This window comes from Scylla paramamosain, chromosome 25 (genome assembly GCF_035594125.1).
Source record: "Scylla paramamosain isolate STU-SP2022 chromosome 25, ASM3559412v1, whole genome shotgun sequence".
NCBI classification, from domain to species: domain Eukaryota; kingdom Metazoa; phylum Arthropoda; class Malacostraca; order Decapoda; family Portunidae; genus Scylla; species Scylla paramamosain.
In genome coordinates, this window is record NC_087175.1 from 19,080,893 (window position 1) to 19,103,392 (window position 22,500).

Here is a 22,500-nt window from a genome sequence, read left to right on the forward strand (position 1 = left end):
TTCTTCTCTGCCTTAAAAATAAGTCCTCTCCTACCCACGTTCTCCTCTGTCCTCGTGACGTCAACGCCACGCCCCCGCAGCCGCCACTATATAAGCAGGCCGAAAGGCAAAGCAGCCACCAGTCTCCGACGCACCTCATTCACCGATATGGCCCTCAAGGTATTTCCTCCTTCCTGGCGTGCACACACAGCACCTAATGCACCCAACACTCCACACGTCCCACACCCAATACTCCAGAACAAAAGCTGCCTCTAACACTCAAACATGCACTCCACAACATCCCAACACACCTCCCTCAATACCAAGCCCCAGCGGCCCAACACCACCACAACAAACTTCCTCACAGCCACTCCCACGACCACGCCACAACGCACCAACAACACCACAACAAACGTCCCCATGCCTCACACACACACTGCCCCCAACGCCCCACACACACTGCCCCCAACGGCCAATACAACACATGGCAATACTGCCACACACGCCAACAACGCCTCCCAACGCATCCTCCCAACCACAGTGAGTCCTCTTCCTCCACCAGCTCGTCCTCCTGCCCGCCCTCGTGGCAGTCGCCCTCGCCGACACGACTTTATATAGGCCGCTTCCTCCCTCTCCTGCCCCCATCTACAGCGCCCGCGCCCCATCCTATAACGCCCCCGCGCCATCCTACAATGCACCCGAGCCAGTGGTGAGTCCCTTATACGCATGCACTGAAATCAGACACACACACACACACACACACACACAAACTTGGTATCGTTCAATGCCTCAAAAACTCAATTCCTCCATCTATCAACTCGACAAAACCTTCCAGACAACTATCCCCTCTTCTTCAATGACACTCAACTGTCCCCCTCTTCTACACTGAACATCCTCGGTCTGTCCTTTACTTATAATCTGAACTGGAAACTTCACATCTCATCTCTAGCTAAAACAGCTTCTATGAAGTTAGGTGTTCTGAGACGTCTCCGCCAGTTTTTCTCACACCCCCAGCTGCTAACTCTGTACAAGGGCCTTATCCGTCCATGTATGGAGTATGCTTCACACGTCTGGGGAGGTTCCACTCATACTGCTCTTCTAGACAGGGTGGAATCAAAAACTTTTCGTCTCATCAACTCCTCTCCTCTAACTGACTGTCTTCAGCCTCTCTCTCACCGCCGCAATGTTGCATATCTAGCTGTCTTTTACCGCTATTTTCATGCTAACTGCTCTTCTGATCTTGCTAACTGCATACATCCCCTCCTTCCGCGGCCTCGTTGCACAAGACTTTCTTCTTTCTCTCACCCTTATTCTGTCCACCTCTCTAACGCAAGAGTTAACCAATATTCTCAATCATTCATCCCCTTCTCTGGTAAACTCTGGAACTCCCTGTCTGCTTCTGTATTTCCACCTTCCTATGACTTGAATTCCTTCAAAAGGGAGGTTTCAAGAAACTTATTCATCAATTTTTGACCACTGCTTTGACCCTTTCATGGGACTGGCATTTCAGTGGGCATTTTTTTATTAGATTTTTGTTGCCCTTGGCCAGTGTCCTTCCTACATAAAAAAAATAAATAAATAAAATAAAAACACTCATTCACCGTTCCTCCCTTCCCATTCACAGAGTCCCCCTAAGTATGACTTCAGCTGGAACGTCAAGGACGACTATTCCAGCAACGACAATGGCCACCAGGAGACCCGCGACGGCTACGACACCCAGGGATCCTACTACGTGCAGCTGCCCGACGGCCGCCTGCAGGAGGTCACCTACACTGTCAACGGCGACTCAGGCTTCGTGGCCCAGGTCAACTACCAGGGAGAGGCACAGTACCCAACACAGCAGGGCTACGGCTCCGCACCTTCCTACCAGGCCCCCGCCCCGTCCTACCGGCAGCCCCGCCCGTCCTACGCGTAATGCTCCACCCTCGTGACGGCCAAGTCTTTCCGTCTTTGTAAATACTCCATTATACCAGTACGTACAAAGCAATAAACGAATGCGATAAAACACTCTCCTTCCTTCACCCTACACTTCGAATTCCCTACCAAACTCTCCATACATTCCCTTCCCAGCTCCCCACCAACCCTCCACCTCGCATCCTGCCAAAAGCCTCGCCACGTTCCGCCCAATCGCACCAACCTGTGCCGTCCCATCGGGTCGTCACATGTTTCCTGAAATGCATGACAACAGATACCAGGAGCGAGACGATCTAGAACGAGGATTTGTGTGTTTAGCTGTTTGTTCCTCGTAATGAACTATGAGTGGAAGAACAGAAAAAGAACAGAAAAGGGCTTCATTCAGTCCGACCTCTTGTTTGTAAACATGACACTATAAACAGAAAACACCATCAAGTATCTTGAAGGAAATGTGTATATTGAAATTTTCAAGCCGAAAATTAAAGTAGGGATTAAACTACACTATACCAACGTTAGTGCCTCGACCAGCATTGTATTAAACAAAATTATGTTTTCATAAGGAGAATAAATGAAAGACGAGAAGAATTATGCCAAAATAACAATGAAGAGGACCATATGAAAAACACCAAGAAACAGTGGCAGCAAGTCTGGAACCTGCAATGACAAGCCGTCTAGGTCCATTGTCGAAGACAGTGTGAGGTAAGGGAGAGGCACTGGTAGAGGCACTGCGAGGTAGGAGAGAAGGGCTGGCAGGGGCACTGCAGGAATGGGGCGACGGGCTTGGAGAGTCAGTGAGGGATACAGGCATGGGACTGCAAGGGGCACTGCGAGGTAAGGACGAGGTGTTGGAAAGGGCACTGCAAAGTAGGGACGAAGGGCTGGGAGGGCACAGCGAGGTGGCAAAGGCTGGACCAATCGTGTACATTCGTATTTCATTCATTCATTCAAAACACCACGAGAGCGAGTCAGATAATATAACTGAAGGAATGGGATGACAGGGGGAGTGAGTTACAGTTACACACAGGAAGGGAAAAAAGTTGTCTGGAACCGCACAACAGCGCAGCGTTGTTGGGCAGTGTGAAGCAGGGCAAAGGAAACACGAGAAGCCTATGGGCGAGGCTGTTTGGACATAGAGATCGGAAGAAATATAAATAAGTGAATAACTGCTGGCCGAAGTGACAAAATCTCCCACTGTTAATAGTGTTGTCAAAATATCACCATCAGTACAGAGAAAGACAGATATTCAGTTTTAACATTTGAGTCAGAAACCAAGAGTCACATGAGTCTTCGCGTAATGAAACTTCCAGCTTCCCTCAAAGAATACAAAAGAAAAAAATAAACAATGCCTATCACAAAAATAAAAGATGAAAAGAGAACATCATCAGTATGAGAGCAGACCAAAATTGAAGACATTAACTGTACAAGTCAAAGAGAAGAGTGGACAAGGGCAGGACACATGACGCGCCAGACAGATAACAGATGGACGGTTGGAGTAAGGGACTGACAACCTGGAGACGGTAAAAGCAGAAAGGGGAGACGGGGAGCTGATAAAGAGATGAGTTTTGATAGGGTGGCGTGGAACAGATGGAGACCAGAGAGATAACCAGGTAAGTTTGAAGGAAGCCTTTGTTAAGCCAGGTAGTGTTAGAAGATAATGGTCATGGTGATGATGATGATGATGATGATGATGATGATGATGATGATGATGATGATAATGATGATGATGATGACGATGAAGATGATAATGATGATGATGATGATGATGATGATAATGATGATGATGCGACAGAAAACTTCAAGTGCCCGAAGAAAATGCATTCAATTTCTCACAAAAGTCGTGTCACTTTCTAAAACCAAAAGTGGAACATTCTGGCCTCGACACGACCTCTCAACACCACGCCACGTGGATTTATTCCTGGTCCTTTCTCTCCCTCCAAGTTCATCCTATTTATCCCACCTCCTTCCTTACATTCCTCGTGACTTCCCTTCACATCTTCATCTCCTAACCTCATTCTCGGCCTCTAAAATCAGTGCCCATTCCTTCCATTCCATTCCGCCACTATATAAGCGGGCCGAGAGGTAGAGAAGCCACCACTCCTCAACGCACCTCAGCCCCCCGACATGGCCCTCAAGGTACACCCTCCCTCCTGGCGTGCTCCCACTGCACCTCGTGTACCCAATACTCCACACGTGGCGCACCCAACTCTCCACAATACAAGCTGCCTTCCACACCCATAAATGCACCCCACCACACACCACCGTCATACCAGGTCCCAGTCCCTTCCAATCAGGGCCCCTCTCCGTCCTATCAGCAGCCCCGCCCGTCCTACGCGTAATGCGTAGGAGAAGGAGGAGGAGGAGGAAGAGGAGGAAGAAAATAAAGACGACGACGATGAGGACGACAGCGACGACAAGCACAAGGACAGCACCGAAAATGACGAGGATAAGAACCAGAAGACGAGAATCTACAACAGCGAAACAGAAACTATGAACAAGAGGCTGAGGTGACACACACAGAAGAGAGCTGCAGGGAAGGGTCGAGTGTTGGGAAGAAAGACTGCAAAGTGGCGAACGATGGCCGAATTATCGGCTTGCAGAAAATCACCTTTAAGGATGTTACTGGACACAGGAAAAGTGGAGTGGCCGAATGACTGATTATCTAATTCATTCAAGGCAACCCACCAACAGGATCACGCAGCTCAAGGGACTGACTGACATGAGTGAGTGTGTTCGTACAGTACAAACGTGGCTGCAGGAGACTGGCGGGATGGTGTAGCGAAGGCAACCAGGGTTAGGGCAGGTCGGTGTTGAGGAACAAAAAAAAGAATCGGGATATCACTTATTTGAAAGACTGAATTTCCACAACGACAATGACAACGAGAAAGAAAACAGCGAACACGACGACAACGATGACGGCGACAACAATAACGGTAATGACAACATCGATGACAACAACAATGACCACCACAATGATGACAACCACAACGAAAACGACGATGAAACCGATCACGACAATTAAAAAAACAACAACTACAAATACAATGAAAACGATGATGACGACATCAACATTAACGACGAACACGACAACAATAACAACGACCAATATATAAAGATGACGACAACGACAAATCACAACGTCGAAGAAGGAATACAAGGAGGAGAAGGAATAGGAGTGCCGCGCCGTTCTCTCTCCAAATTTGCTCAAGTGCGGAGGAAGGAGAACTTGCTGTCCTTGTCTCATGGCCGCACTCATGCCTGCGTCTCTTCTTCAGTCATGCTGTGAGGACACCTTTCCTCCATGACCATTTATAGACCTTGCCTCTCCACTAAGGTGAAAGAGGAGGAGGAAGAGGAGGAGGAGGAATACAAAGGAATACAAAGAAAAGCCAAACACCAACAGACCTTTTGGTCCTTTCAAGGCTGTTTGGTAACTATTTCTAACTAGCTACAGGGAAGAGAGACAGGACAACATAGCAGAAGGCTCCTCCCCACCCACCACTCCCTCCAGCTTGCGCTGCCATGGAAATAATTGGGAAAAAGTACCATGCAGTATGGAAAAACTGACATGGAATTTTCATAGGAAAGGTTGAAGGGAAGTTTTACTATTCACGCTATGGTGAACTCTATACGCCTATCTGAAAGTTAATACAATTTATAATAAAACTGGTGCTGCAAAATAATTATTCGGACAAGAAGAGAGCTTGTTAGGAATTTGCTATTAAATATTTGTCTATTTTATTTTTTTTTAATGATTCAACAGAATTGCTGTTTACGATTTCTGCAGGAAGATTATTTCATATATTTACTGTACGATTAAAGAAAAAATGTTTGGCCTCGTGGGATTTAAAACGTTTGGGTACAATCTTTAATCCATTATTTCTTGTTAGGTGAGAATGATCAATGGTATAATATTTATGTGCATCAATGTTACTATATCCTTTATAAATTTTGAACACTTCAATTAGGTCTCGTCTTATCCTGCGCTTTGTTAAACTAAATAGGATTAGTTCTTCCAGTCGTTCCTCATACGGCTTATTAAGCAATCCTGGAATCATCTTTGTGACTCTGCGCTGTATCTTTTCTAGTTTTTCAGTGTCTTTTTTGTAGTATGGTGACCAGAACTGTACACAGTATTCTAGATGAGAACGCATCAGTGAGTTGTATAAGGCAAGTATAATCTTTTCTGATTTAAATTCAAGGGTTCTTCCAATGAATCCTACTAATTTATTTGCCGTCTTTACTGTTTCTGTGAAGTGTTGATTCGGCTTTAGGTCTTTTGACACAACGACACCAAGATTTTTTTCTTTATCAGTGCTTGACAGTGGCATGTTATTCATTACATATCTCGCCTGAACATTGTTGCTTCCAATATGTAGAATTTTACACTTTTCTATATTACATCTCATCTGCCATTTTTCTGCCCAGCTTGTTAGTTAATTGAGGTCACACTGCAGTTCCTGCCATTGTGACACTGACGTTACTCTACGTGTTATTTTGGTGTCGTCTGCAAATTTATCTATTTTGCAATTTATCTCTTCATCAGTATCATTAATGTATATTATAAAAAGTACTGGTCCTAATACAGAGCCTTGAGGAACGCCGCTATTTACCTTATGCCAATCTGACTCTTTTCCATTTATCACAACACAGTTTTCTGTCAAGGAGCCAGTCTCTCAGCCATTTCAGGGTGTTTCTGGCAATGCCGTGAGCTTTTACTTTACTGATGAGTCTCTTATGGAGAACAGTGTCGAAAGCTTTCTGGAAATCGAGGTAGATAATATCAACAGCTTTTGTCTCGTCATACGAGTTAAATACTTCATAAAAGAAGTCTAGTAAGTTCGTAAAGCAGGAACGTTTGGTTCTGAAACCGTGTTGCGAGTCCCTTATGATTTTATTTTCTTCTAAATATCTAACAATTTTATCTATGATTATTGTTTCCATAAGCTTGGAAACTACTAAAGTTAGACTGATCTGTCTGTAATTGGCTGAGAGAGATTTATTTCCTTTTTTAATGATTGGCGTGACATTTCCTAGTTTCTATTCGTGGGGGACTTTACCCGCTAGTAAAGTTTTATTCAATAAAATCGTAATCGGTTTCACGAGCTCATTACTTCCTTCTTTAAGAAGCCTGGATGATATCTTGATATCTTGAGAAGGAAAAGGAGTAGTAGTAGTAGTAGTAGTAGTAGTAGTAGTAGTAGTAGTAGTAGTAGTAGTAGTAGTAGTAGTAGTAGTAGTAGTAGCAGTAGTAGTACTGGTAGTAGCAGTAGTAGTAGTAGTAGTAGTAGTAGTAGTAGTAGTTGTTGTTGTTGTTGTTGTTGTTGTTGTTGTTGTTGTTGTTGTTGTTGTTGTTGTTGTTGTTGTTGTTGTTGTAGTAGTAGTAGTAGTAGTACTAGTAGTAATAGTAGTAGTAGTAGTAGTAGTAGTAGTAGTAGTAGGAGGAGGAGGAGGAGGAGGAGGAGGAGGAGGAGGAGGACGAGGAGGAGGAGGAGGAGGAGGAGGAATGTGAAAGCAGCGCTGCAAGCTGTCCAAATTTTAATTAACTACAGGCAGGGTCACTTTCTGCATCTGTCTCTGTTCCTTTTTTCCTCCTATCTCACCTTGACACTGTTACCTCCTCTGTGCTTTCTTCTCTGCCTCAAAAATAAGTCCTCTCCTACCCACGTTCTCCTCTGCCCTCGTGACGTCAACGCCACGCCCCCGCAGCCGCCACTATATAAGCGGGCCGAAAGGCAAAGCAGCCACCAGTCTCCGACGCACCTCATTCACCGATATGGCCCTCAAGGTATTTCCTCCTTCCTGGCGTGCACACACAGCACCTAATGCACCCAACACTCCACACGTCCCACACCCAATACTCCAGAACAAAAGCTGCCTCTAACACTCAAACATGCACTCCACAACATCCCAACACACCTCCCTCAATACCAAGCCCCAGCGGCCCAACACCACCACAACAAACTTCCTCACAGCCACTCCCACGACCACGCCACAACGCACCAACAACACCACAACAAACGTCCCCATGCCTCACACACACACTGCCCCCAACGCCCCACACACACTGCCCCCAACGGCCAATACAACACATGGCAATACTGCCACACACGCCAACAACGCCTCCCAACGCATCCTCCCAACCACAGTGAGTCCTCTTCCTCCACCAGCTCGTCCTCCTGCCCGCCCTCGTGGCAGTCGCCCTCGCCGACACGACTTTCTATAGGCCGCTTCCTCCCTCTCCTGCCCCCATCTACAGCGCCCGCGCCCCATCCTATAACGCCCCCGCGCCATCCTACAATGCACCCGAGCCAGTGGTGAGTCCCTTATACGCATACACTGAAATCAGACACACACACACACACACATACAAACTTGGTATCGTTCAATGCCTCAAAAACTCAATTCCTCCATCTATCAACTCGACACAACCTTCCAGACAACTATCCCCTCTTCTTCAATGACACTCAACTGTCCCCCTCTTCTACACTGAACATCCTCGGTCTGTCCTTTACTTATAATCTGAACTGGAAACTTCACATCTCATCTCTAGCTAAAACAGCTTCTATGAAGTTAGGTGTTCTGAGACGTCTCCGCCAGTTTTTCTCACCCCCCCAGCTGCTAACTCTGTACAAGGGCCAGTAGACACCTGCCGAAACGATAATTACTCCCAGTGAGGTCTAAAGCACTGTTCAGGGGGTGCTGTGAACTTATCATTAAACCCAGCTGTGACCTCACTGAACGTTTCCCTTTGTGTCTCACAACACAAGGGGGTAGTCACAGCCTGCCCTCTAAAGACAACTCTCTTCCTCCACACAAAACTACAAGCACCTAATAACACACACACCCTTCACTCCAAAAATTTTAAAATCATGGCGACTCCTACACCAGCCTCGGAGTCCCCATCTGGGGAGGGGACCATAAATGTCCCCAGGTCGCCTTTCCTTTCCGTTGAGGCAACTGACAGTAGCCCCTTTTCTGTTCCCTCCTACTTTCTCTATCCTCATTTTCGATCCAAAGCTGGATGCTGCGTTTATGTGCGCAATGACTTAACCTGCTCTCGTGCCCACGCTCTTGAATCTTCCGAGTTTTCCACCATCTGGCTACGACTACAGAGTCATTCTCATACTAAATTTATCTGTGCTGTATACCTCTCTCCTAACTCCTCTGACTATAAGAAATTCTTTGACTACTTAACTTCCAAAGTGGAGCACATTCTGACCCTCTTCCCTTTTGCAGAGATCTCCATTCTTGGAGACTTCAATGTTCACCACCAGCTTTGGCTTTCCTCTCCCTTCACTGACCATCCTGGTGAACTAGCCTACAACTTTGCTATCCTCCATGACCTAGAGCAATTGGTGCAACACCCTACTCGTATTCCTGACCGTCTTGGAGATACGCCCAACATTCTTGACCTTTTCCTGACCTCTAATCCTTCTGCTTATGCTGTCACCCTTTCTTCTCCGTTGGGCTCCTCCGATCACAATCTCATATCTTTATCTTGTCCTATCACTCCAATCCCTCCTCAGGATCCCCCTAAGCGAAGGTGCCTCTGGCGTTTTGCCTCTGCTAGTTGGGGGGACCTGAGGCGGTATTTTGCTGATTTTCCTTGGAATGACTACTGCTTCCGTGTCAGAGACCCGTCTTTGTGTGCTGAGCGCATAACAGATGTGATAGTGTCTGGCATGGAGGCGTACATTCCTCACTCTTTTTCTCGTCCTAAACCTTCTAAACCTTGGTTTAACACAGCTTGTTCTCGTGCTATACATGATAGAGAGGTGGCCCACAAAAGGTACTTAAGCCTTCCTTCACCAGAATCTCATGCACTTTATATTTCTGCCCGGAACCATGCCAAGTCTGTTCTCCAACTAGCCAAAAACTCCTTCATTAACAGAAAATGTCAAAAACTTTCAAGATCTAACTCCCCTCGTGATTTCTGGCATCTAGCCAAAAATATCTCCAATAACTTTGCTTCTTCTTCTTTGCCTCCTCTACTTCAACCAGATGGCACCACTGCTATCACATCTATTTCTAAAGCTGAACTCTTTGCTCAAACCTTTGCTAAAAACTCTACCTTGGACGATTCTGGGCTTGTTCCTCCCTCTCCTCCACCCTCTGACTACTTCATGCCTCGTATTAAAATTCTTCGTAATGATGTTTTCCATGCCCTCGCTGGCCTAAACCCTCAGAAGGCTTATGGACCTGATGGGGTCCCTCCTATTGTTCTCCGAAACTGTGCCTCCGTGCTTGCACCTTGCCTAGTCAAACTCTTTCAGCTCTGTCTGTCAACATCTACCTTTCCTTCTTGCTGGAAGTTTGCCTACATTCAACCTGTTCCTAAAAAGGGTGACCTCTCTAATCCCTCAAACTACCGTCCTATTGCTTTAATTTCCTGCTTATCTAAAGTTTTTGAATCTATCCTCAACAGGAAGATTCTTAAACATCTATCACTTCACAACCTTCTATCTGATCGCCAGTATGGGTTCTGTCAAGGCCGCTCTACTGGTGATCTTCTGGCTTTCCTTACTGAGTCTTAGTCATCCTCTTTTAGAGACTTTGGTGAAACTTTTGCTGTTGCCTTGGACATATCAAAAGCCTTTGATAGAGTCTGGCACAAAGCTTTGATTTCCAAACTACCCTCCTACGGTTTCTATCCTTCTCTCTGTAACTTCATCTCAAGTTTCCTTTCTGACCGTTCTATTGCTGCTGTGGTAGACGGTCACTGTTCTTCTCCTAAATCTATTAACAGTGGTGTTCCTCAGGGTTCTGTCCTGTCACCCACTCTCTTCTTATTATTCATTAATGATCTTCTAAACCAAACTTCTTGTCCTATCCACTCCTATGCTGATGATACCACCCTGCACTTTTCCACGTCTTTTCATAGACGTCCAACCCTTCAGGAGGTAAACATATCACGCAGGGAAGCCACAGAACGCCTGACTTCTGATCTTTCTAAAATTTCTGATTGGGGCAGAGCAAACTTGGTATTGTTCAATGCCTCAAAAACTCAATTCCTCCATCTATCAACTCGACACAATCTTCCAGACAACTATCCCCTCTTCTTCAATGACACTCAACTATCCCCCTCTTCTACACTGAACATCCTTGGTCTGTCCTTTACTTATAATCTGAACTGGAAACTTCACATCTCATCTCTAGCTAAAACAGCTTCTATGAAGTTAGGTGTTCTGAGACGTCTCCGCCAGTTTTTCTCACCCCCCCAGCGGCTAACTATGTACAAGGGCCTTATCCGTCCATGTATGGAGTATGCTTCACATGTCTGGGGGGGTTCCACTCATACTGCTGTTCTAGACAGGGTGGAATCAAAAGCTTTTCGTCTCATCAACTCCTCTCCTCTAACTGACTGTCTTCAGCCTCTCTCTCACCGCCGCAATGTTGCATCTCTAGCTGTCTTCTACCGCTATTTTCATGCTAACTGCTCTTCTGATCTTGCTAACTGCATGCCTCCCCTCCTTCAGCGGCCTCGCTGCACAAGACTTTCATCTTTCTCTCACTCCTATTCTGTCCACCTCTCTAACGCAAGAGTTAACCAGTATTCTCAATCATTCATCCCTTTCTCTGGTAAACTCTGGAATTCCTTGCCTGCTTCTGTATTTCCACCTTCCTATGACTTGAATTCCTTCAAGAGGGAGGTTTCAAGACACTTATCCACCAATTTTTGACCACTGCTTTGACCCTTTTAGGGACTGGCATTTCAGTGGGCATTTATTTTTATTAGATTTTTGTTGCCCTTGGCCAATATCCTTCCTACATAAAAAAAAAAAAAAAAAAAAATGTATGGAGTATGCTTCACACGTCTGGGGAGGTTCCACTCATACTGCTCTTCTAGACAGGGTGGAATCAAAAACTTTTCGTCTCATCAACTCCTCTCCTCTAACTGACTGTCTTCAGCCTCTCTCTCACCGCCGCAATGTTGCATATCTAGCTGTCTTTTACCGCTATTTTCATGCTAACTGCTCTTCTGATCTTGCTAACTGCATACCTCCCCTCCTTCCGCGGCCTCGTTGCACAAGACTTTCTTCTTTCTCTCACCCCTATTCTGTCCACCTCTCTAACGCAAGAGTTAACCAATATTCTCAATCATTCATCCCCTTCTCTGGTAAACTCTGGAACTCCCTGTCTGCTTCTGTATTTCCACCTTCCTATGACTTGAATTCCTTCAAAAGGGAGGTTTCAAGAAACTTATTCATCAATTTTTGACCACTGCTTTGACCCTTTCATGGGACTGGCATTTCAGTGGGCATTTTTTTATTAGATTTTTGTTGCCCTTGGCCAGTGTCCTTCCTACATAAAAAAATAAATAAATTAAAAAAAAAACTCACTCATTCACCGTTCCTCCCTCCCCATTCACAGAGTCCCCCTAAGTATGACTTCAGCTGGAACGTCAAGGACGACTATTCCAGCAACGACAATGGCCACCAGGAGACCCGCGACGGCTACGACACCCAGGGATCCTACTACGTGCAGCTGCCCGACGGCCGCCTGCAGGAGGTCACCTACACTGTCAACGGCGACTCAGGCTTCGTGGCCCAGGTCAACTACCAGGGAGAGGCACAGTACCCAACACAGCAGGGCTACGGCTCCGCACCTTCCTACCAGGCCCCCGCCCCGTCCTACCGGCAGCCCCGCCCGTCCTACGCGTAATGCTCCACCCTCGTGACGGCCAAGTCTTTCCGTCTTTGTAAATACTCCATTATACCAGTACGTACAAAGCAATAAACGAATGCGATAAAACACTCTCCTTCCTTCACCCTACACTTCGAATTCCCTACCAAACTCTCCATACATTCCCTTCCCAGCTCCCCACCAACCCTCCACCTCGCATCCTGCCAAAAGCCTCGCCACGTTCCGCCCAATCGCACCAACCTGTGCCGTCCCATCGGGTCGTCACATGTTTCCTGAAATGCATGACAACAGATACCAGGAGCGAGACGATCTAGAACGAGGATTTGTGTGTTTAGCTGTTTGTTCCTCGTAATGAACTATGAGTGGAAGAACAGAAAAAGAACAGAAAAGGGCTTCATTCAGTCCGACCTCTTGTTTGTAAACATGACACTATAAACAGAAAACACCATCAAGTATCTTGAAGGAAATGTGTATATTGAAATTTTCAAGCCGAAAATTAAAGTAGGGATTAAACTACACTATACCAACGTTAGTGCCTCGACCAGCATTGTATTAAACAAAATTATGTTTTCATAAGGAGAATAAATGAAAGACGAGAAGAATTATGCCAAAATAACAATGAAGAGGACCATATGAAAAACACCAAGAAACAGTGGCAGCAAGTCTGGAACCTGCAATGACAAGCCGTCTAGGTCCATTGTCGAAGACAGTGTGAGGTAAGGGAGAGGCACTGGGAGAGGCACTGCGAGGTAGGAGAGAAGGGCTGGCAGGGGCACTGCAGGAATGGGGCGACGGGCTTGGAGAGTCAGTGAGGGATACATGCATGGGACTGCAAGGGGCACTGCGAGGTAAGGGCGAGGTGTTGGAAAGGGCACTGCAAAGTAGGGACGAAGGGCTGGGAGGGCACAGCGAGGTGGCAAAGGCTGGACCAATCGTGTAGATTCGTATTTCATTCATTCATTCAAAACACCACGAGAGCGAGTCAGATAATATAACTGAAGGAATGGGATGACAGGGGGAGTGAGTTACAGTTACACACAGGAAGGGAAAAAAGTTGTCTGGAACCGCACAACAGCGCAGCGTTGTTGGGCAGTGTGAAGCAGGGCAAAGGAAACACGAGGAGCCTATGGGCGAGGCTGTTTGGACATAGAGATCGGAAGAAATATAAATAAGTGAATAACTGCTGGCCGAAGTGACAAAATCTCCCACTGTTAATAGTGTTGTCAAAATATCACCATCAGTACAGAGAAAGACAGATATTCAGTTTTAACATTTGAGTCAGAAACCAAGAGTCACATGAGTCTTCGCGAATGAAACTTCCAGCTTCCCTCGAAGAATACAAAAGAAAAAAATAAACAATGCCTATCACAAAAATAAAAGATGAAAAGAGAACATCATCAGTATGAGAGCAGACCAAAATTGAAGACATTAACTGTACAAGTCAAAGAGAAGAGTGGACAAGGGCAGGACACATGACGCGCCAGACAGATAACAGATGGACGGTTGGAGTAAGGGACTGACAACCTGGAGACGGTAAAAGCAGAAAGGGGAGACGGGGAGCTGATAAAGAGATGAGTTTTGATAGGGTGGCGTGGAACAGATGGAGACCAGAGAGATAACCAGGTAAGTTTGAAGGAAGCCTTTGTTAAGCCAGGTAATGTTAGAAGATAATGGTCATGATGATGATGATGATGATGATGATGATGATGATGATGATGATGATGCAACAGAAAACTTCAAGTGCCCAAAGAAAATGCATTCAATTTCTCACAAAAGTCGTGTCACTTTCTAAAAACAAAAGTGGAACATTCTGGCCTCGACACGACCTCTCAACACCACGCCACGTGGATTTATTCCTGGTCCTTTCTCTCCCTCCAAGTTCATCCTATTTATCCCACCTCCTTCCTTACATTCCTCGTGACTTCCCTTCACATCTTCATCTCCTAACCTCATTCTCGGCCTCTAAAATCAGTGCCCATTCCTTCCATTCCATTCCGCCACTATATAAGCGGGCCGAGAGGTAGAGAAGCCACCACTCCTCAACGCACCTCAGCCCCCCGACATGGCCCTCAAGGTACACCCTCCCTCCTGGCGTGCACCCACTGCACCTCGTGTACCCAATACTCCACACGTGGCGCACCCAACTCTCCACAATACAAGCTGCCTTCCACACCCATAAATGCACCCCACCACACACCACCGTCATACCAGGTCCCAGTCCCTTCCAATCAGGGCCCCTCTCCGTCCTATCAGCAGCCCCGCCCGTCCTACGCGTAATGCGTAGGAGAAGGAGGAGGAGGAGGAAGAGGAGGAAGAAAATAAAGACGACGACGATGAGGACGACAGCGACGACAAGCACAAGGACAGCACCGAAAATGACGAGGATAAGAACCAGAAGACGAGAATCTACAACAGCGAAACAGAAACTATGAACAAGAGGCTGAGGTGACACACACAGAAGAGAGCTGCAGAAAAGGGTCGAGTGTTGGGAAGAAAGACTGCAAAGTGGCGAAGGATGGCCGAATTATCGGCTGGTAGAAAATCACCTTTAAGGATGTTACTGGACACAGGAAAAGTGGAGTGGCCGAATGACTGATTATCTAATTCATTCAAGGCAACCCACCAACAGGATCACGCGGCTCAAGGGACTGACTGACATGAGTGAGTGTGTTGGTACAGTACAAACGTGGCTGCAGGAGACTGGCGGGATGGTGTAGCGAAGGCAACCAGGGTTAGGGCAGGTCGGTGTTGAGGAACAAAAAAAAAGAGTCGGGAGATCACTTATTTGAAAGACTGAATTTCCACAACGACAATGACAACGAGAAAGAAAACAGCGAACACGACGACAACGATGACGGCGACAACAATAACGGTAATGACAACATCGATGACAACAACAATGACCACCACAATGATGACAACCACAACGAAAACGACGATGAAACCGATCACGACAATGAAAAAAACAACAACTACAAATACAATTAAAACGATGACGACGACATCAACATTAACGACGAACACGACAACAATAACAACGACCAATATATAAAGATGACGACAACGACAAATCACAACGTCGAAGAAGGAATACAAGGAGGAGAAGGAATAGGAGTGCCGCGCCGTTCTCTCTCCAAATTTACTCAAGTGCGGAGGAAGGAGAACTTGCTGTCCTTGTCTCATGGCCGCACTCATGCCTGCGTCTCTTCTTCAGTCATGCTGTGAGGACACCTTTCCTCCATGACCATTTATAGACCTTGCCTCTCCACTAAGGTGAAAGAGGAGGAGGAAGAGGAGGAGGAGGAATACAAAGGAATACAAAGAAAAGCCAAACACCAACAGACCTTTTGGTCCTTTCAAGGCTGTTTGGTAACTATTTCTAACTAGCTACAGGGAAGAGAGACAGGACAACATAGCAGAAGGCTCCTCCCCACCCACCACTCCCTCCAGCTTGCGCTGCCATGGAAATAATTGGGAAAAAGTACCATGCAGTATGGAAAAACTGACATGGAATTTTCATAGGAAAGGTTGAAGGGAAGTTTTACTATTCACGCTATGGTGAACTCTATACGCCTATCTGAAAGTTAATACAATTTATAATAAAACTGGTGCTGCAAAATAATTATTCGGACAAGAAGAGAGCTTGTTAGGAATTTGCTTTTAAATATTTGTCTATTTTATTTTTTTTTAATGATTCAACAGAATTGCTGTTTACGATTTCTGCAGGAAGATTATTTCATATATTTACTGTACGATTAAAGAAAAAATGTTAGGCCTCGTGGGATTTAAAACGTTTGGGTACAATCTTTAATCCATTATTTCTTGTTAGGTGAGAATGATCAATGGTATAATATTTATGTGCATCAATGTTACTATATCCTTTATAAATTTTGAACACTTCAATTAGGTCTCGTCTTATCCTGCGCTTTGTTAAACTAAATAGGATTAGTTCTTCCAGTCGTTCCTCATACGGCTTATTAAGCAATCCTGGAATCATCTTTGTGACTCTGCGCTGTATCTTTTCTAGTTTTTCAGTGTCTTTTTTGTAGTATGGTGACCAGAACTGTACACAGTATTCTAGATGAGGACGCATCAGTGAGTTGTATAAGGCAAGTATAATCTTTTCTGATTTAAATTCAAGGGTTCTTCCAATGAATCCTACTAATTTATTTGCCGTCTTTACTGTTTCTGTGAAGTGTTGATTCGGCTTTAGGTCTTTTGACACAACGACACCAAGATTTTTTTCTTTATCAGTGCTTGACAGTGGCATGTTATTCATTACATATCTCGCCTGAACATTGTTGCTTCCAATATGTAGAATTTTACACTTTTCTATATTACATCTCATCTGCCATTTTTCTGCCCAGCTTGTTAGTTAATTGAGGTCACACTGCAGTTCCTGCCATTGTGACACTGACGTTACTCTACGTGTTATTTTGGTGTCGTCTGCAAATTTATCTATTTTGCAATTTATCTCTTCATCAGTATCATTAATGTATATTATAAAAAGTACTGGTCCTAATACAGAGCCTTGAGGAACGCCGCTATTTACCTTATGCCAATCTGACTCTTTTCCATTTAACACAACACAGTTTTCTGTCAAAGAGCCAGTCTCTCAGCCATTTCAGGGTGTTTCTGGCAATGCCGTGAGCTTTTACTTTACTGATGAGTCTCTTATGAAGAACAGTGTCGAAAGCTTTCTGGAAATCGAGGTAGATAATATCAACAGCTTTTGTCTCGTCATACGAGTTAAATACTTCATAAAAGAAGTCTAGTAAGTTCGTAAAGCAGGAACGTTTGGTTCTGAAACCGTGTTGCGAGTCCCTTATGATTTTATTTTCTTCTAAATATCTAACAATTTTATCTATGATTATTGTTTCCATAAGCTTGGAAACTACTAAAGTTAGACTGATCTGTCTGTAATTGGCTGAGAGAGATTTATTTCCTTTTTTAATGATTGGCGTGACATTTCCTAGTTTCTATTCCTGGGGGACTTTACCCGCTAGTAAAGTTTTATTCAATAAAATCGTAATCGGTTTCACGAGCTCATTACTTCCTTCTTTAAGAAGCCTGGATGATATCTTGATATCTTGAGAAGGAAAAGGAGTAGTAGTAGTAGTAGTAGTAGTAGTAGTAGTAATAGTAGTAGTAGTAGTAGTAGTAGTAGTAGTAGTAGTAGTAGTAGTAGTAGTAGTAGTAGTAGCAGCAGTAGTACTGGAAGTAGCAGTAGTAGTAGTAGTAGTAGTAGTAGTAGTAGTTGTTGTTGTTGTTGTTGTTGTTGTTGTTGTTGTTGTTGTTGTTGTTGTTGTTGTTGTTGTTGTTGTAGTAGTAGTAGTAGTAGTAGTAGTAGTAGTAGTAGTAGGAGGAGGAGGAGGAGGAGGAGGAGGAGGAGGAGGAGGAGGAGGAGGAGGAGGAGGAGGAGGAGGAATGTGAAAGCAGCGCTGCAAGCTGTCCAAATTTTAATTAAGTACAGGCAGGGTCACTTTCTGCATCTGTCTCTGTTCCTTTTTTCCTCCTATCTCACCTTGACACTGTTACCTCCTCTGTGCTTTCTTCTCTGCCTCAAAAATAAGTCCTCTCCTACCCACGTTCTCCTCTGCCCTCGTGACGTCAACGCCACGCCCCCGCAGCCGCCACTATATAAACGGGCCGAAAGGCAAAGCAGCCACCAGTCTCCGACGCACCTCATTCACCGATATGGCCCTCAAGGTATTTCCTCCTTCCTGGCGTGCACACACAGCACCTAATGCACCCAACACTCCACACGTCCCACACCCAATACTCCAGAACAAAAGCTGCCTCTAACACTCAAACATGCACTCCACAACATCCCAACACACCTCCCTCAATACCAAGCCCCAGCGGCCCAACACCACCACTACAAACTTCCTCACAGCCACTCCCACGACCACGCCACAACGCACCAACAACACCACAACAAACGTCCCCATGCCTCACACACACACTGCCCCCAACGCCCCACACACACTGCCCCCAACGGCCAATACGAGTACAACACATGGCAATACTGCCACACACGCCAACAACGCCTCCCAACGCATCCTCCCAACCACAGTGAGTCCTCTTCCTCCACCAGCTCGTCCTCCTGCCCGCCCTCGTGGCAGTCGCCCTCGCCGACACGACTTCCTATAGGCCGCTTCCTCCCTCTCCTGCCCCCATCTACAGCGCCCGCACCCCATCCTATAACGCCCCCGCGCCATCCTACAATGCACCCGAGCCAGTGGTGAGTCCCTTATACGCATGCACTGAAATCAGACACACACACACACACACACACACACACACACACACACACACACACACACACACACACAAACTTGGTATCGTTCAATGCCTCAAAAACTCAATTCCTCCATCTATCAACTCGACACAACCTTCCAGACAACTATCCCCTCTTCTTCAATGACACTCAACTGTCCCCCTCTTCTACACTGAACATCCTTGGTCTGTCCTTTACTTATAATCTGAACTGGAAACTTCACATCTCATCTCTAGCTAAAACAGCTTCTATGAAGTTAGGTGTTCTGAGACGTCTCCGCCAGTTTTTCTCACCCCTCCAGCTGCTAACTCTGTACAAGGGCCTTATCCGTCCATGTATGGAGTATGCTTCACACGTCTGGGGAGGTTCCACTCAAACTGCTCTTCTAGACAGGGTGGAATCAAAAACTTTTCGTCTCATCAACTCCTCTCCTCTAACTGACTGTCTTCAGCCTCTCTCTCACCGCCGCAATGTTGCATATCTAGCTGTCTTTTACCGCTATTTTCATGCTAACTGTTCTTCTGATCTTGCTAACTGCATACCTCCCCTCATTCCGCGACCTCGTTGCACAAGACTTTCTTCTTTCTCTCACCCCTATTCTGTCCACCTCTCTAACGCAAGAGTTAACCAATATTCTCAATCATTCATCCCCTTCTCTGGTAAACTCTGGAACTCCCTGTCTGCTTCTGTATTTCCACCTTCCTATGACTTGAATTCCTTCAAAAGGGAGGTTTCAAGAAACTTATTCATCAATTTTTGACCACTGCTTTGAACCTTTCATGGGACTGCCATTTCAGTGGGGATTTTTTTATTAGATTTTTGTTGCCCTTGGCCAGTGTCCTTCCTACATAAAAAAAATAAATAAATAAAATAAAAACACTCACTCATTCACCGTTCCTCCCTCCCCATTCACAGAGTCCCCCTAAGTATGACTTCAGCTGGAACGTCAAGGACGACTATTCCAGCAACGACAATGGCCACCAGGAGACCCGCGACGGCTACGACACCCAGGGATCCTACTACGTGCAGCTGCCCGACGGCCGCCTGCAGGAGGTCACCTACACTGTCAACGGCGACTCAGGCTTCGTGGCCCAGGTCAACTACCAGGGAGAGGCACAGTACCCAACACAGCAGGGCTACGGCTCCGCACCTTCCTACCAGGCACCCGCCCCGTCCTACCGGCAGCCCCGCCCGTCCTACGCGTAATGCTCCACCCTCGTGACGGCCAAGTCTTTCCGTCTTTGTAAATACTCCATTATACCAGTACGTACAAAGCAATAAACGAATGCGATAAAACACTCTCCTTCCTTCACCCTACACTTCGAATTCCCTACCAAACTCTCCATACATTCCCTTCCCAGCTCCCCACCAACCCTCCACCTCGCATCCTGCCAAAAGCCTCGCCACGTTCCGCCCAATCGCACCAACCTGTGCCGTCCCATCGGGTCGTCACATGTTTCCTGAAATGCATGACAACAGATACCAGGAGCGAGACGATCTAGAACGAGGATTTGTGTGTTTAGCTGTTTGTTCCTCGTAATGAACTATGAGTGGAAGAACAGAAAAAGAACAGAAAAGGGCTTCATTCAGTCCGACCTCTTGTTTGTAAACATGACACTATAAACAGAAAACACCATCAAGTATCTTGAAGGAAATGTGTATATTGAAATTTTCAAGCCGAAAATTAAAGTAGGGATTAAACTACACTATACCAACGTTAGTGCCTCGACCAGCATTGTATTAAACAAAATTATGTTTTCATAAGGAGAATAAATGAAAGACGAGAAGAATTATGCCAAAATAACAATGAAGAGGACCATATGAAAAACACCAAGAAACAGTGGCAGCAAGTCTGGAACCTGCAATGACAAGCCGTCTAGGTCCATTGTCGAAGACAGTGTGAGGTAAGGGAGAGGCACTGGTAGAGGCACTGCGAGGTAGGAGAGAAGGGCTGGCAGGGGCACTGCAGGAATGGGGCGACGGGCTTGGAGAGTCAGTGAGGGATACAGGCATGGGACTGCAAGGGGCACTGCGAGGTAAGGGCGAGGTGTTGGAAAGGGCACTGCAAAGTAGGGACGAAGGGCTGGGAGGGCACAGCGAGGTGGCAAAGGCTGGACCAATCGTGTACATTCGTATTTCATTCATTCATTCAAAACACCACGAGAGCGAGTCAGATAATATAACTGAAGGAATGGGATGACAGGGGGAGTGAGTTACAGTTACACACAGGAAGGGAAAAAGTTGTCTGGAACCGCACAACAGCGCAGCGTTGTTGGGCAGTGTGAAGCAGGGCAAAGGAAACACGAGGAGCCTATGGGCGAGGCTGTTTGGACATAGAGATCGGAAGAAATATAAATAAATGAATAACTGCTGGCCGAAGTGACAAAATCTCCCACTGTTAATAGTGTTGTCAAAATATCACCATCAGTACAGAGAAAGACAGATATTCAGTTTTAACATTTGAGTCAGAAACCAAGAGTCACATGAGTCTTCGCGTAATGAAACTTCCAGCTTCCCTCAAAGAATACAAAAGAAAAAAATAAACAATGCCTATCACAAAAATAAAAGATGAAAAGAGAACATCATCAGTATGAGAGCAGACCAAAATTGAAGACATTAACTGTACAAGTCAAAGAGAAGAGTGGACAAGGGCAGGACACATGACACGCCAGACAGATAACAGATGGACGGTTGGAGTAAGGGACTGACAACCTGGAGACGGTAAAAGCAGAAAGGGGAGACGGGGAGCTGATAAAGAGATGAGTTTTGATAGGGTGGCGTGGAACAGATGGAGACCAGAGAGATAACCAGGTAAGTTTGAAGGAAGCCTTTGTTCAGCCAGGTAATGTTAGAAGATAATGGTCATGATGATGATGATGATGATGATGATGATGATGATGATGATGATGATGATGATAATGATGATGATGATGACGATGAAGATGATAATGATGATGATGATGATGATGATAATGATGATGATGCGACAGAAAACTTCAAGTGCCCGAAGAAAATGCATTCAATTTCTCACAAAAGTCGTGTCACTTTCTAAAAACAAAAGTGGAACATTCTGGCCTCGACACGACCTCTCAACACCACGCCACGTGGATTTATTCCTGGTCTTTTCTCTCCCTCCAAGTTCATCCTATTTATCCCACCTCCTTCCTTACATTCCTCGTGACTTCCCTTCACATCTTCATCTCCTAACCTCATTCTCGGCCTCTAAAATCAGTGCCCATTCCTTCCATTCCATTCCGCCACTATATAAGCGGGCCGAGAGGTAGAGAAGCCACCACTCCTCAACGCACCTCAGCCCCCCGACATGGCCCTCAAGGTACACCCTCCCTCCTGGCGTGCATCCACTGCACCTCGTGTACCCAATACTCCACACGTGGCGCACCCAACTCTCCACAATACAAGCTGCCTTCCACACCCATAAATGCACCCCACCACACACCACCGTCATACCAGGTCCCAGTCCCTTCCAATCAGGGCCCCTCTCCGTCCTATCAGCAGCCCCGCCCGTCCTACGCGTAATGCGTAGGAGAAGGAGGAGGAGGAGGAAGAGGAGGAAGAAAATAAAGACGACGACGATAAGGACGACAGCGACGACAAGCACAAGGACAGCACCGAAAATGACGAGGATAAGAACCAGAAGACGAGAATCTACAACAGCGAAACAG

The 22,500-nt window shown here is 45.9% G+C and overlaps 3 protein-coding genes across 3 annotated transcripts; all 3 read left to right on the top strand.

The window, feature by feature from the left end:
• Positions 1-120: 120 nt before the first annotated feature.
• Positions 121-1,984, top strand: LOC135113307 (cuticle protein 21-like). Its single transcript, XM_064028522.1, has 3 exons — positions 121-159; positions 542-688; positions 1,604-1,984. Exons 1-3 carry the CDS (start codon positions 148-150, stop codon positions 1,892-1,894), a joined length of 450 nt encoding a protein of 149 aa, XP_063884592.1. The 5' UTR covers positions 121-147; the 3' UTR covers positions 1,895-1,984.
• A 5,655-nt stretch (positions 1,985-7,639) lies between these two features.
• On the top strand, positions 7,640-12,645 carry LOC135113308 (cuticle protein 21-like). The gene is made up of 3 exons (XM_064028524.1): positions 7,640-7,678; positions 8,061-8,207; positions 12,265-12,645. The coding sequence occupies exons 1-3, from the start codon at positions 7,667-7,669 to the stop codon at positions 12,553-12,555; spliced, it is 450 nt and encodes a 149-aa protein (XP_063884594.1). The 5' UTR covers positions 7,640-7,666; the 3' UTR covers positions 12,556-12,645.
• Positions 12,646-18,209: 5,564 nt separating this feature from the next.
• Positions 18,210-20,113, top strand: LOC135113309 (cuticle protein 21-like). Its single transcript, XM_064028525.1, has 3 exons — positions 18,210-18,246; positions 18,635-18,781; positions 19,733-20,113. Exons 1-3 carry the CDS (start codon positions 18,235-18,237, stop codon positions 20,021-20,023), a joined length of 450 nt encoding a protein of 149 aa, XP_063884595.1. The 5' UTR covers positions 18,210-18,234; the 3' UTR covers positions 20,024-20,113.
• The last annotated feature ends 2,387 nt before the right edge of the window (positions 20,114-22,500 follow it).

Coding starts and splice junctions, on each gene's coding strand:
- LOC135113308 (XM_064028524.1), top strand. Junction 8,208..12,264: donor ACAATGCACCCGAGCCAGTG/GTGAGTCCCTTA, acceptor CCCCATTCACAG/AGTCCCCCTAAGTATGACTT.
- LOC135113307 (XM_064028522.1), top strand. Junction 689..1,603: donor ACAATGCACCCGAGCCAGTG/GTGAGTCCCTTA, acceptor TCCCATTCACAG/AGTCCCCCTAAGTATGACTT.
- LOC135113309 (XM_064028525.1), top strand. Junction 18,782..19,732: donor ACAATGCACCCGAGCCAGTG/GTGAGTCCCTTA, acceptor CCCCATTCACAG/AGTCCCCCTAAGTATGACTT.